The sequence below is a fragment of the Anolis carolinensis genome, chromosome 4 (assembly GCF_035594765.1).
Source record: "Anolis carolinensis isolate JA03-04 chromosome 4, rAnoCar3.1.pri, whole genome shotgun sequence".
Classification (NCBI taxonomy): Eukaryota; Metazoa; Chordata; class Lepidosauria; order Squamata; family Dactyloidae; genus Anolis; species Anolis carolinensis.
The window spans coordinates 113,174,612-113,190,426 of NC_085844.1; the positions used below are offsets into that span (position 1 = coordinate 113,174,612).

The window sequence follows — 15,815 nt, forward strand, 5'->3', positions numbered from 1 at the left end:
CCCTGCATAATTTCCATTTAAGAAGGGCAAAATTTACCTTGAGAAGAGAAAGAGAATTACAAATGACACAGCACTAACCAAAGAGCCAAGGAAACATTAGCAGGGAGCTGAAAGGAGAAGGCAGCATTTGTTGCTGTGAATTGCTTGCAGTTTTGTGTCCTGTGAGCTGCTTGCAGCCTTTATTTGAGCTGTTTGAAGCTGCCTTTGACCTCAGCTCCTGGCAAATGACTCTTTGCAGACTCAGGCCCTGACTGACTGAAGCAAGGGTCCAGCAGAAAATCCTCCTGCCTCCAGAGGATAAAGCAAAGACACCTGCAGACACCAAAGGGGATGACACGAGGGTGAGACCCTGTCCCTTTGCTTGGCTGACCTCAAGCCTATTACCTTGCTTTGATTAATCTGCCTGCCTGGTATTATATGAGATTTTTATTTGCCATCTGTTAGACTGCCCCATACAGGAAGGATGTGTTTTTCTAAGGAGGGGGGGGGAGCCCTTGGACTCGTGGGGCAATCATTGGAGTCATACAGGCCAGGAGGAGATGTGGAAGGGGGAGGCAGGTTCAGTACCAACAAAATGGGGAGCAAAATAGAGTAGTTATTGCCCTCAAGCTGTCTCCTATATCTAATAGCATGAATAATTAGGGTGACAACCCCCCTAAATTGAAAATAATGCTGTTGAACACCAGGTCAGTAAGTAGTCCAACGGGTGGCAGCCAGGTTGCTCAATGTAGCGGTGTAGAGGGAGCATACAATTTCCCTGTTACGTCAGCTCCACTGGCTGCCAGTCAACTACCAAGCACAATTCAAAGTGCTGGCTTTAGCTTATAAATACCAGCTTAGCTGTCTGAATACATCTCATGGCCTTCATGAACCAGCTAGAATACTAAGATCTGCCAGTGAGGTCCTGCTCTCTATTCCGCCACCTTCGCAGGTGCGATTGGTGGGGACAAGAGACAGAGCCTTCTCGGTGGTGACCCCTTGGCTGTGGAACCCCCTCCCAAGTGATCAGACCTCTTCCTCTTAGCATTTTAGGAAATAACTTAAGACTTAGTTTTTCAAGCAGGCATTCAATGAATGACAGAAATCTGGAAATATGGAAGTAATTAAAGACACTCCAGGATCGATGCAAGGTCTAAAGATTTTCTGTTGGGTCTGTGATTGTTGTTATAGTTTTATAGTTTTAATTAGTTTTAATCTGTAGTTATATGTTGTTGATTTGATATGTGATGTTTTATATATGTGAAGCATTGGATTTTGTCACTGATTATGTTGTGAACCACTTTGAGTCTTCCCGGGGGTAAGAAAAGTAGTATATAGCTGCAACAAATAAATAAATAAATAAATAAATAAATAAATAAATAAAAATGGGGATGCATCCAGGACTTGATTCTGGATGAACATGCTGACCTTGTTTATATTGCAGATACTTAGTTAGATGATACCCTGAGTGGTGGGGAGGTGGAGTTGCAGTGGTCTATCATAATTCTACACCACTGACCAGGTTCCCCATCCTACAGTCAACAGTGTTTGAGTGTATTTACCTAAAGGTGGGTACCCAGGACAGAATAGGGATCCTGTTGGTGTATTGGCCTCCAAGATCTCTTCAACAAAGCTGAGTCCACAGTTACACATACAGTGTAGATTGAACCTTTACCAGACACAGTCCATGAAAGTAAACTTTACCAGGTAGCATATATTTATTTTACTTTGCTTTTGGTAATACAAATATGTATCGAAGTAATCTTTTGTTTAAACAAATAATGCAGCTCCAAGCTCCAGGTGATGTTTTCATGCTGGCCAAAAGCAAATGATTACAAACATGAAGTGAGAGTGTGTGGATTCCAATACTAAAACGGTGAAAGTGGCACCATAATCAGAGTGTTGCCACCTCATTACATTTACCTCTGGAAGCATCATACAACACTACCACTCCAGCTGGAGAACAGATGGGCTCACCACTCATCACATGATGTAGAGGAAATTCCTTTGTAGTCCCCTCCTCTAACTGGAGTGGAAATGTCATGTGACACTTCCCGCTTGAGACAGGAGCCTTCCCATGTTCTGCACTGCTCGGGTGACGCTCTACCCATGTGATGGGAGAAGCATTACTGTGAGGGAGTGGTGCACGGGATAGTGGATTCGCCTCAGCTGCCCCTCATTTTGGCAGTTAAGTGGAATGCTTCACCTGGCTAATCTGATAAGGCCCTAAGTCTAAAGTTGTATCTACTGTAAAATTAATAATATGTTAATTGCCAAGATTAAATACTATGCAATCTTGGGAGTTGTTAATTTACATGACCTTTACCAAATATTGGCAGTGTCTCACCATACTACAACTTTGATGATTCCATATTGTGCAATCTTAGCTATTAAAAGTGGTGTCAAATTGCATTAATTCTGTAGTGTAGATGCTCTCTAGAAATAATAATAATAATAATAATCATCATCATCATCATCATCATCATCTTTATAGTCCACCCTTTTCCCCTAGGGGACTCAGAGTGGATTACAGCATCTATATACATAGGCAAACATCCAATACCTTTACAATCACATGAGACCCACAAACACAAACAAAGGCAAGGCTTCTCCTTTCATTTCCGGCATCTGGACTCTAGGAGGTGCTTTTCTTCATTTTCAAACCAAGGAACTTGCATTGTCACTTCCTGGTCATGTGGCTGGCAAGATTGCTTGAATCATCTCTTTGCCTTTTCCCGCCGAAGCAGTATCTATTTATCTACCCACATTTGCATGTTTTCAAACTGCTAGGTTGACAGGAACTAGGGCTGACAGACTGGAGCTCACCCAATCTCGCGGATTTGAACTGCCAATCTTCAGATCAGTAGTTCAGCCAACCTTCATGTCAGCAGTTCAGCAGCCCAAGGTTTTAATTCATTGTGCCACTGTGGCCCACTAAGAAGCATGTTTAAAATATTACCCACTGAAGTTGTGCTTCCATGTGTTTTGGACTTCAAAACACTGATTTGGCCAACAGTGGGGACTTCTGGGAGCTAAAGTCTAAAACATCTGATGAACCAACATTTGGAAACCACTGCATTGGTGGACCTGAGACAATTACCATCTCACAGCTTGAACTGCGTCACACCATTGCTGGAGCATGAGAAGACTGTTAATAGAACTGAAAATGAATATAGCACAAATGAGTCAAAATCACTGTGTAAATGTCTGCGTTCTTGTGTGGCATATAGCAAATGTGACTAAGCAAGTTATGCCTTTTGATTTTGTCCCTGTGGGCACTAATTCCAGCTTGGCTTTTGAGCCATTACTGAGTTCAAAATCTATTTGAGGACAGACTTGAGTTCTCACTTTCCTTCCCCCCGGCTCTCCATATTGACTGAGTTGTTAATTCTATAAAACCTGGTCTGATGTTAGCTCTTGTCTCAAGATGGCAAGCTTGTTAGATGGGTTGTTTTATTGTTTAGGATGTTGATTGAATTAAAAAGAAATAGGAGGAAGGCAGTGCACCTATTCAGTAGTATAAATTAATCACATTCAAACTTTTTTTTGAGTCAAGGAGTGGGAAATCATGTTATCTGCAGATTGCAGTCTGAGCTCAGTCTGTCTTTTTATGAGGTAAACTTAATTAATCTTGGAATATCCCCTTTTCATTATGTTTCCATGTAATGAAAAGAGAAAAAATAAACTTAAAAACTCCCAAGGTCCCTGATGCAGCTGTTTGAACCATGTTCCTCCTCATGACTGTGGAATAACCCATATTTTGTTATGCCTAGGCCACAGCTGGTAACAATATCTTTTATATTACAAAAGTGCCAAACTTTGGCAGTGCCTGGTGAGTGGGCAGGATATAATATAAGAACATGCTGTCTCTAGCTGGTGAATGTACCCAAGAAACTGACATAGCAAACTATAAAATAATGCTCTCACTCTTCTTGCAATTTTACATAATACCAAAATCACTGCTGATTTGGTCATATACAAACTTTTACCTCTGAGTAATAAATCATGGAATATTTGGGTTCTACTTAAAGCTGTAACCACATAGTGGCAATTGCTGTTGTTATGTGCTTTTGAGATGACTCTAACTATGTCAAATCTATTATCGGATTTTCATGTCAATGTTTCTCTGGAGGACATTTGCTATTGCTAATGCTGCATCTACAATAGTAGAAAGAGAGAGAAAGAAAGAACTGGTGTTGGTGCAGTCCAGGTGACATGCTGCTTATTCTGATAAAGATTCTTTTTTAAAATTCTTTGCTCTGATTTAAGCAAAATCTGGTGTTTCCCAGAAAGTCCAGTGTGATCTTGGGCTCTTCTGCCATGTGGACAGCTGAATATTAATAATAATAATAATAATAATAATAGTAGCAAGGAAGCTGATGAAACCATTGATCATATCCTCAGCTGCTGTAAGAAAATTGCACAGACTGACTACAAACAGAGGCACAACTATGTGGCCCAAATGATTCATTGGAACTTATGCCTCAAGTACCACCTGCCAGCAGTAAAGAACTGGTGGGATCACAAACCTGCAAAAGTATTGGAAAATGAACACGCAAAGATGCTGTGGGACTTTCGAATCCAGACTGACAAAGTTCTGGAACACAACACACCAGGCATTGTAGTTGTGGAAAAGAAAAAGGTTTGGATCATTGATGTCGCCATACCAGGTGACAGTCGAATTGATGAAAAACAACAGGAAAAACTCAGCTGCTATCAAGACCTCAAGATTGAACTGCAAAGACTCTGGCAGAAACCAGTGCAGATGGTCCCGGTGGTGATGGGCACACTGGGTGCCGTGCCAAAAGATCTCGGCCAGCATTTGGAAACAATAGACATTGACAAAATTACGATCTGCCAACTGCAAAAGGCCACCCTACTGGGATCTGCGTGCATCATCTGAAAATACATTACACAGTCCTAAATGCTTGGGAACTGTTCGACTTGTGATTCTGTGATATGAAATCCAGCATATCTATCTTGTTTGCTGTGTCAGACTATGTCATTGTGATAATAATAGCAACAACTTTACTTTTATATTCCACCTCTATCTCCCCGAAGGGACTCGGGACAGCTTACATGGGGACAAGCCCAATCCAACAAAGATTAAAACCAAACATAGATTAAAACATCTCAATAAAATCAACGACATTAAAAAAGACAATAACATAAAACAGCATCATTAACAGCCAATAGCCTGAGCAGTAACGGATACTGAAATTCGGGAGGAAGGGAATTGTGTAAAAGAATTTCATAACAGGGCTGGTGGACAAAAATGCAAGGGCCAATAATAAATTAAAAGTAAAAGAGCATCAGGTCCAATTCAGCCTGATTGGATTTTCAAATGGCAGAAGTCAGTTATTCCCTTTCTTGTGTGATCAACATAAAAGGAGTGGAGTGACCCCTCCTTGTTGATCAACTGCCCGGGCACCCATTTCTCACCTTAGCTGAAGTGATAATGTTCTGGGTAGGTTTTCAATGGCACACTTAGATTGGCAAGGAAATAACAGCAACAGCACCAAAAACAGGGCATGGGCTGCTACAATGAGGAATCTGGGGCCAGTATGGAATATAATATTCCAGACTGGCCTTGACTTAAGTACAGTAGAGTCTCACTTATTCAAGCTAAAAGGGCCAGCAGAACCTTGGATAAACGAATATCTTGGATAATAAGGAGGGATTAAGGAAATGCCAATTAAACATCAAATTAGGTTATGATTTTACTAATTAAGCACTAAAACATCATGCTATACAACAAATTTGACAGAAAAAGTAGTTCAGTTCACAGTAATGTTATGTTGTAATTACTGTATTTACGAATTTAGCACCAAAATATCATGATATATTGAAAACACTGACTACAAAAATGGCTTGGATAATCCAGAGGCTTGGATAAGTGAGACTCTACTGTACTTAGTATAGAAAAACCCTAAGTGTGTGAATGTCCCAAGTTCATGGCATTAGAGGGGAATTGAATGGGAGTCCTAACATGCAAACCACTACAATATACGGACTGTATGTAGTAGCAAATGTGGATATATCAAGAAAGAAGAGCAGAAGGGGTTTTAAACTACCCAATTATAACAGTCTGATACCTTTTAACAGTGCTCTTGAGTTTGGGGAAGTAGTTAAAATCTTCTACCAGAGATGTCTACTGCAGTTCAGGAGAATGGATTACAGCTCTCCAGCAGAGAATCCTTATTATCTCTTTGAACAAAAAAAAAAAAAAAAAACCTACCAGGATTCCCCGGAGTGGTTTAAAATTGCTATATGTGGATAGGATAGATAGATACACGCCATAGTAGAGTGTGTGTGGCAAGGAGGTGAACCAATGGTACTGTAATTGAGTGTACTCCTCAAATCAAGCAGAGGAAAGGATATTATGAATGGAGCTGTCCACCCATAACATGGTTCACTACAAAAAGAGTAGGAGAACTGTGGTATCTATCTATCTATATAAAAGAGTGATGGCATCAGGGCAGTGGACAAAACAACAAAACTACAGGCCCCCCAACCTCGGAATTTGACAACACAACCCATCATCCACTGCTCTAGGTTGATACAACAAAAAGAAAAGAAAAATAAGGTCCTAATTAGCGAGAGAGGAATAATTGTTTTTATCCAATTGCTGCCAGTTAGAAGTCTAAGTTCCGCCCACTTGGTCTCCTAGCAACCTACTCAGCCCAGGGGACAGGCACAGTTAGGCCTCACTTAGACCTCTTTCACAAATTATCTAATTTGCACTGGATTATATGGCAGTGTAGACTCAAGGCCCTTCCACACAGCTATATAACCCATTTATAATCTTATATTATCTGCTTGGCACTGGATTATCTTGACTCCACACTGCCATATAATCCACTTGAGTGTGCATTTTATACGGCTGTGAAGAAGGGGCCTCATATAATCCAGTTCTAAGCAGATAATATAAGATTATAAATATAGAGTAGAGTCTCACTTATCCAACATAAACAGGCTGGCAGAACGTTGGATAAGTGAATATGTTGGATAATAAGAAGGGATTCAGAAAAAGCCTACTAAACATCAAATTAGGTAATGATTATACAAATTAAGCACCAAACATCATGTTATACAACAAATTTGACAGAAAAAGTAGTTCCATACGCAGTAATGCTATGTAGTAATTACTATATTTACAAATTTAGCACCAAAATATCACAATGAATTTAAAACATTGACTACTAAAAGGCAGACTACATTGGATAATCCAGAACACTGGATAAGCGAATGTTGGATAAGTGAGATTCTACTGTAATATGAAATAATTACTGTGGTAATCCAGTCCAACCCAATTCTGCCATGGAGGACACAATCCAAGCACGCCCAACAGATGGCCACCCAGCCTCTCAATAATAATAATAATAATAATAATAATAATAATAATAATAATAATAATATCATACAATCATAAGGTTAGAAGACACCCCTAAGGATCATCCAGTTCAACTTCCTTCTACCATGCAGGATGACACAAACCAAGCACTCCTGACAGTTGGCCATCCAAGATCTGCACAATAATAATACAAATCGAATCATAGAATCAGACAGTTAGGAGAGACCCCTAAAGGCCATCCAGTCCAACGCAACTCTGCCATTGGACGATACAATCCAAGCACTCCCAACAGATGGCCAGCCAGCCTCTTAATAATAATAATAATAATAATAATAATAATAATAATAATAATAATAAGACAGACTACAAACAGAGGCACAACTATGTGGCCCAAATGATCCATTGGAACTTATGCCTCAAGTACCACCTCCCAGCAGCAAAGAACTGGTGGGATCACAAACCTGCAAAAGTATTGGAAAATGAGCACGCAAAAATACCGTGGGACTTTCGAATCCAGACTGACAAAGTTCTGGAACACAACACACCAGACATCACAGTTGTGGAAAAGAAAAAGGTTTGTATCATTGATGTCGCCATCCCAGGTGACAGTCGCATTGACGAAAAACAACAGGAAAAACTCAGCCGCTAACAGGACCTCAAGATTGAACTTCAAAGACTCTGGCAGAAACCAGTGCAGGTGGTCCCGGTGGTGATGGGCACACTGGGTGCCATGCCAAAAGATCTCAGCCGGCATTTGGAAACAATAGACATTGACAAAATTACGATCTGCCAACTGCAAAAGGCCACCCTGATGGGATCTGCACGCATCATCCGAAAATATATCACACAGTCCTAGACACTTGGGAAGTGTTCGACTTGTGATTTTGTGATATGAAATCCAGCATATCTATCTTGTTTGCTGTGTCATAATAAAATAATAATAATAATATCATACAATCCTAAGGTTAGCAGATACCCCTAAGGATCATCCAGTTCAACTTCCTTATATCATGCAGGAGGACACAATCCATTCACTCCTGACAGATGGCCATCCAATATCTGCACAATAATAATACAAATCGAATCATAGAATCAGACAGTTAGGAGAGACCCCTAAAGGCCATCCAGGCTAACCCAATTCTGCCATGCAGGACACAAGCCAGGTACTCCCAACAGATGGCCACCCAGCCTCTCAATACTACTACTACTACTACTACTACTACTACTACTAATAATAATAATAATAATAACATCATCATACAATCCTAAGGTTTGGAATGACCCCTAAGGATCATCCACATCAACTTCCTTCTACCATGCAGGAGGACACAATCCAAGCACTCCTGACAGATGGCCATCCAGTCTCTACATAATAATGATGATGAAGATGATGATGATGATGATGATGATGATGATGATGATGATGATGATAGAAGCATAGAATCCAAGAGTTTGGAGAGACCCCTAAGGGCCATCCAGCCCAATCCTTTCTATTATGCAGCAGGACACAATCCAAGCATTCACAACACATGGACAACGTATAAATACTATACAATACTACACAGGGACATAGACCCCCTCTACCCTCACCACTTTCACAGTACACAAACAACGAAATGCATACTAAACATAAAGACAACCATACAATAGACATTCAATACCACCACTACCTCAACAAGTTCTCACCAACACCACAGCAACGCCACAGCAACGCGTGGCCGGGCACAGCTAGTATGATATAAATGATAACTGATACAAGAGGTGCTACTGATGAACGAACACTGAATGTTTACTTTATTTCTGGTTGCCATGATTGTGTAGGCTCTTGTGGAAAAGTCACATTGAGACTTTTAGCAACCAGACTAAGGAGATCCATAACGGTTCTGAATTTACAATAATTGCTTAGGTACAATTGTGACATTAGTCTCATGATCATAACTCTCTCCCAACCTATTTTATCAAGCATTAGCTGCATGGAAAGAAAGGACACCCATCTGCTGGTGATCAAAGTATGGGTGAATGATGCTTTCATTAAGCTGAGGTGGGGCTTGAGCTAAGAAACATTACTTACTTAAATATACTTAAGGGACTTAAGGGACTGAGGCCCCTTCCACACTGCCCCTATGGATCTGATCCCAGTGGAGACTCATATAGTCTAAAGCAGATAATCTGAGATCAGATCTGTGGATATAGGGCAGTATAGAGGAGAACTGAAAGAAGAATCTCCCCTGAACATTTTAGAGTTTGGGCACGTTCTTATAACAAAGTGTGGTCCTTCGTATAGCATGCCTCCTGCATGTACAGGGCAACATGAATCAATCTGGTGTAACAACTTGTGGCTACAGAATATTCATGATCATGTGATTTCCAAACATTGGTGCTTTGGGTGGGTTTCTGAAAGCTGAAGTCAAAAACACCTGGAATAACAAAGATTGGGAACGACTGCAGTACTTTCACACACACACACACACATATATATAGAGAGAGATTGGATCTGAACTATTTTGCCAATTGATCAAGAGATCTTTGTGTTGGGTTGGAGAGCTCTGTTAAAATGTCAACCCATTGTGTGGCTGCTGTAAAAACGAAAGAAATCAATTTTAGAGATTGCCACAAAAAGAAAGAAAAATCCATCTGTCAGTGTTATATTATTAAATAAAGGTATGGTGTGACTCGATTTGCCAAGTTGTGATTACTTCTAATTCTTATAGATCTATGCAAGATTTTATAGAACTAAAAAAGGTCTATAAATAAAGTGCAATAAAAACTCTATGTAAGAAAAGTTGACACTGTCTGAATGCTTAATAGGAAAATGCAGCATAAGACTGCATAGGAAATAAAATCTCTGCTGAAAGCTTGCTTCCTTTATTTTGAGATAAACATGCGAACATCATTAACTTTCCACTAGAACAATAAACAAGCTGACAAAACACTTCTCTCTTCTCTCTCTCTCTCTCTCTCTCTCTCTCTCTCTCTCTCTCTCTCTCTGTATGTGTGTGTGTGTATGTCAAAGTTGTTAGTCCTTGAGCAGGAAAGCCAATTTCTGCTATTGCCAAATAATAAATGTAACTCTTGAAGACCATCAAGTGAATGTCCATCCACAATTGCATAAAGAAAATGGAAAGCAGTGTAGTGCTTTGTTTAGAATGTTTGATTAGGACTAGAGATGGAAATAATATTTCAAAAATGTTCAGGCAGCAAGTTTCAAGAAACCTGATGGGAAGAATCCTGGGTCCCTTCTACATTGCCATATAATCCAGTTTATCAAAGCAGATAATTTATTATTTATTTATTTATTTACAGTATTTATATTCCGCCCTTCTCACCCCGAAGGGGACTCAAGGCGGATTACAATGAACACATATATGGCAAACATTCAATGCCAACAGATGAACAACATATATAGACAGACAAAGAGGCATTTAACATTTTTTTTCCAGCTTCACGATTCCGGCCACAGGAGGAGCTGTTGCTTCACTGTCCACTAGTGGCTGTACTTCCTCATTCCTTTCCTCGTGTTTTGCTGGCAGTTTTATGATGTTGTAAATTAGTTAAATTAGCCTCCCGCATAAAGCGTACTTAAATTTCCCTACTTGACCGATGCAACTGTCTTTCGGGGCTGCATAGGTCAACAGCAAGCTGGGCTATTTAATGGTCGGGGGCTTAACCCAACCTGGGCTTCGAACTCATGACCTCTCGGTCAGTAGTGATTTATTGCAGCTGGTTACTAGCCAGCTGCGCCACAGCAATAATCCATATTATCTGCTTTGAACTGGGTTATATGAGTCTACACTGCCATATAATCCAGTTTAAAGACAATAATCTGAATTTTATATGGCAGTGTAGAAGGGGCCCTGGACTTATTAGAAGCTTGGCTGTTTGAGACTAATTCTGTACAAGGTTCACCTGTGATTGTTTTACATAGAAAACATAATTTATGTGCAGAAAAAAACTGTATTCAGTGCTAAATAATCACATGCAAATTAGTACAAAATGAGTCCCAAGCTGCAAATAATATATAATAACCATGAGAAGAAAATAGTTAAAATCACTTATTGGTCCTTTGAGAATAAAGAATAGCATCCTGAGTAATCATATGATCTTGTCACACAGCCGCCAGAATCGCCAGTGTCGTTTGATGGGAGCCAGCGGGTTCCATTGGTGATGTAGGGCAGAGTAGGCATATGTCACTGAAATCTGCCCTTTTTGAGGAGGTTGTTGGGCTCTTTATGCATGTGCAAAGTGGCTATCACATCTTGCTATGACTGGCTATCAGAGCAAGATGAGATAGCCACTTTGCACATGATTCTTGCCAGAGGCTAGTGAACTGTGTCTTCAGTGCCTGGTACTGCTGGATCCAGAAAACAAAGGCACTAAAGAAAGGAGTGACCATGGCATAGGCTATTTTCCAAGCTACCATTCCACAAAGTCAGATATTAAAGAAAGAGGTCCTTTTGTGTAAGGCTGATCTCTGATCAGAAGCACATGCCAGGGGTTCCACAGGTAGTATGGCTAATGCATGGAAAATATGGGCACAGAAGTCCACTATATCTGGAAGGCAGCAAGTTGGATAAGGATGCATTGGGTAGCTTAAATCACATTGAGGGTGTTCTTTGTAAGGGAATAGATATATGCACCCACATACATACAAACATATATACATACACCCTATTTGTAATAACAATTGACATTTTGCTAGCAAAGGCTAAATAATAGAGTTGTGCATTTCTGTGGAATCGCTGTTCGTTTTGTGTAGTTTCATTCGTGTCGTCTCATTTTCGTATTCGTGTCCCGCTAACAAAAATGGGCTGCCTATACAACACAAATTTTCCTCTGGCTAATGAAAAACATGAAAATTTTTGTGCCATTGGCAGCAATGGGAGGGCTTCAGAGGTTCATTCCTCCCCCTTGGTTTTTGTGCTAGAGGGGTGAAAATTGCAACACACTGAGGGCTTTCTGATTCCTTTTAGCCCACCAACTTCTAAAAGGTTTGGATCTTCCCCAGGATACTATTGTTATTAATCATATTATTACATTAACCACTATTTTGACAGATCAGATTTAATGCAGAGGGAGGCATGCGACTCTTCCAGGCTGAGCTCAGATCCCCAGATCCTTCTTCATATATGTGAGATATATATATATATATATATATATATATATATATATATATATATATAGATATATATAGATATATATAGATATGTGTGTGTGTGTGTGTGTGTGTGTGTGTGTGTGTGTGTGTGTGTATACACACACACACACACACACAGTAGAGTCTCACTTATCCAACATAAACGGGCCAGCAGAATGTTGGATAAGCGAATATGTTGGATAATAAGGAGGCATTAAGGAAAAGCCTATTATACATCAAATTAGGTTATGATTTTACAGATTAAGCACCAAAACATCATGTCATACACCAAATTTGACAGAAAAAGTAGTTCAATACGCAGTAATGCTTGCAGTAATTACTGTATTTACGAATTTAGCACCAAAATATCATGATGTATTGAAAACATTGACTACAAAAATGCGTTGGATAATCCAGAACGTTGGATGAGCGAGTGTTGGATAAGTGAGAATCTACTGTATGTGTGTGTGTGTATGTGTGTGTGTGTGTGTATATATATATATATATATATATATATATATATATATATATATATAATCTTAACCCCGGTTGCCACAGATCAGATCTAATGCAGAGGGAGGTATGCCCCTCTTTCAGGCTGAGCTTGGATTCCCAGATCCTTCTTTATATACATGATATATATATTTATTTTAACAATCCTGTATCTGTGACCATTCTTGTACCGGTTTGCACTTTTTTGTCAACTGGATATAGACACAGGGTCTATTCCTATCCCAATTTGCACTTCCAAGAATTTGCAGCACTTTATCAGTCACGTCGTGTTTACAATATTTATATGGTGCACCTTACCCAGTCTACTTTTACAACCTCTCCGTTTTAATCCATGTTTTTATTAGTTCTTGTCATTTGTTTTTATTGGCTAATGTTTAAATTTTTATAATTGTGCATGTCTTTTGTCTATTGTTGTGTTTTATATTGCTATTGTTTTTATTCGGGCTTGGCCCCATGTAAGCCGCCCTGAGTCCCCTTTGGGGAGATAGAGGCGGGGTGTAAAAATAAAGTTATTATTATTATTATTATTATTATTATTATTATTATTATTAAACACTCATTGGTACACATCAGCTGTAAGCCCTCTGTCAGTACCTGCTTATTGTTACAGGGCAAAAATGAAAGGAAATCAAAAGCAAGATTACTGTGCGGCTTTCATTTTCGTGTCAACTCTCGTTTCATATGAAAATGTCATCATTCATTTTGTGTAGACGACGGTCGAAATGAAATGATAGCATGAAGGAAACGAAGGAAATACTTTCGCACACACCTCTACTAAATAAATGCTATTCAAATAAAGATGTCACCCTCACATTTTAAGATAACCAAGCACAATAGCACCATCTATTGGTCAGCATATGGAGCTTGTGAATTCAGTGGCTCCTTAGGAACTTTCAGAGTCAACAAGGGAACAGGATACAATTTCTTCTTCTCTTGTAACAGTAATGATCAACAAGATGAAAGTGCAATAGCACACTAGCTATATATTTTCGTTCCTTGTTTAGAGTATCCGTTTACTGAGTAATGGACAGATTCTAGCACTTGGATCGTTAAATAATATTAAATGTTAGAAACTGCAAGACGAATTTACTAGCATTATAACTTTTGAAAAAGTTTGTTGAGTTAAAAATAATTTAGTTGTTTCTTGAGATGTTAGTGTTAGACCAGGCCATGTGTTTTAACAAGGCATTTATTTATTTCGTGTCAAAAGCATTGGTACAGCAAATACATTTCAAATAATGGAAATAAATAGAAAAGAAAAGAAATCACAAGCAACTAAATAGTTTTGGACCAAAAGCGGGCAACAGCAACCGCACTGTCTGTAGCTTTAAACAACTCCTCCTCCGTACATGAGGCAGGGCATTGTGGGCAAGCATACATATGCTGAGTTGTTTGTTCAGCTCCACAGTCACACAAGGTGGAGGATTCCTCCAGGTAGTGCCACCTTGCCAAGTTGTCTTTTGATCTGCCCACTACACTTCTGAGTCTGTTCAGGGAGTCTGCCCATTCTTGGTTTGCCCCTGGAGGAAGACCCTCTTGGGGGGCCATCCAGTTAGAATTGCCAGGTTTAGCTGCCCAGAGAGACACCCTTGCTGTTGCTGGAGGAACATCAAGAGGAGTGGTGGTTCTCATGAAGCCCTTCCTTGATTTGAGTCTGGTGGGAGGAGGGTGATAGCCATGCAGTGGGTGGCTTTCACAATGTTCAACCTTTTTTCTCTCACCGTTAGCAGCAACTTCCCGTCGCACGTCAGGAGGGGCAATGCCAGCTAACTTGTAGAGTTTATCAACAGGTGTAGGTTTAAGGCATCCCGTGATGATTCTGCATGTTTCATTCAGTGCTATGTCCACCTGCTTTGCATGGGCAGACTTGTGCCAAACAGGACAGGCATACTCTGCAGTTGAGAAAGACAAGGCCAGGGCTGATGTTCTTATTACTTGTGGGTCTGCTCCCCATGCGCTGCCAGTAAGTTTTCGCAGGATGTTATTGCGTGCAGCTACTTTGTGCTTGGTTTTCATGCAGTGTTTCCTATATGTTAGTGTTCGGTCTAAGGTGACACCAAGGTATTTAGGATGGAAACAGTGTTCAAGCTCTTGGCCTTCCCAAGTAACTTTCAGTTTCCTGTTGGCTTCGCGGTTACGTAGGTGGAAAGCACACACTTGTGTCTTGGAAGGGTTCGGCTTCAGGTGGTTCTCTTTGTAGTAGCTGGAGAGATCTTTCAAGGCATTGGTGAGTTGCTTTTCAACTGTTTCAAAATCTTTTGCTTGTGTTGTAAGGCCAAGGTCATCAGCATATATAAAGCTCTTTGTGAGTGGTGGTAGTGGCTGATCGTTCGTGAAGATGTTAAATAAGGTCGGTGCAAGAACGCTGCCTTGGGGTAAACCATTCTTTTGCCTCCTCCATCTGCTTTTCTGGCCCTGAAACTCCACATAGAAGCTGCGGTTTTCTAAGAGGGTCTGGACAGTTTTTGTAAAGTCAAAGTCCTGGGTGATATGGTAGACTTTATGCAGCATTTTTCTATGTTGCACCGTGTCATAGGCTGCCGTAAGGTCCACAAAAACTGTTCCCGTGATGCAGCCTTTCTCGTAGCCTTCCTCGATATGTTCAGTCAGATGAAGAATTTGACCTGTACAGTTTTTCCCTGGTCTGAAACCTGCTTGTTGTGCAATAAGCTTGGGTTCGATAACAGGTCCTAGTCGATTTAATAGCATCCTCTCATAGACTTTATATAGATGACATAAGAGGGAGATTGGTCAATAGTTCCTGGCATTGGAGGCATCTTTACCAGGTTTTAAGATGGCAATTATCTTAGTTTTCCTCCATGCTCTGGGAATCTG

At 40.1% G+C, this 15,815-nt stretch overlaps 1 protein-coding gene across 1 annotated transcript in view; it reads left to right on the forward strand.

Annotated features, from left to right (window-relative positions):
- Positions 1-315: 315 nt before the first annotated feature.
- The window catches only part of LOC134298209 (uncharacterized), a 75,488-nt gene continuing 59,988 nt past the window's right edge, over positions 316-15,815 (forward strand). The window contains exon 1 of the mRNA XM_062977635.1: positions 316-341. Coding sequence (XP_062833705.1) covers positions 331-341 — 11 coding nt within the window. The 5' untranslated portion in view covers positions 316-330. The remainder of the gene's footprint in view (positions 342-15,815) is intronic.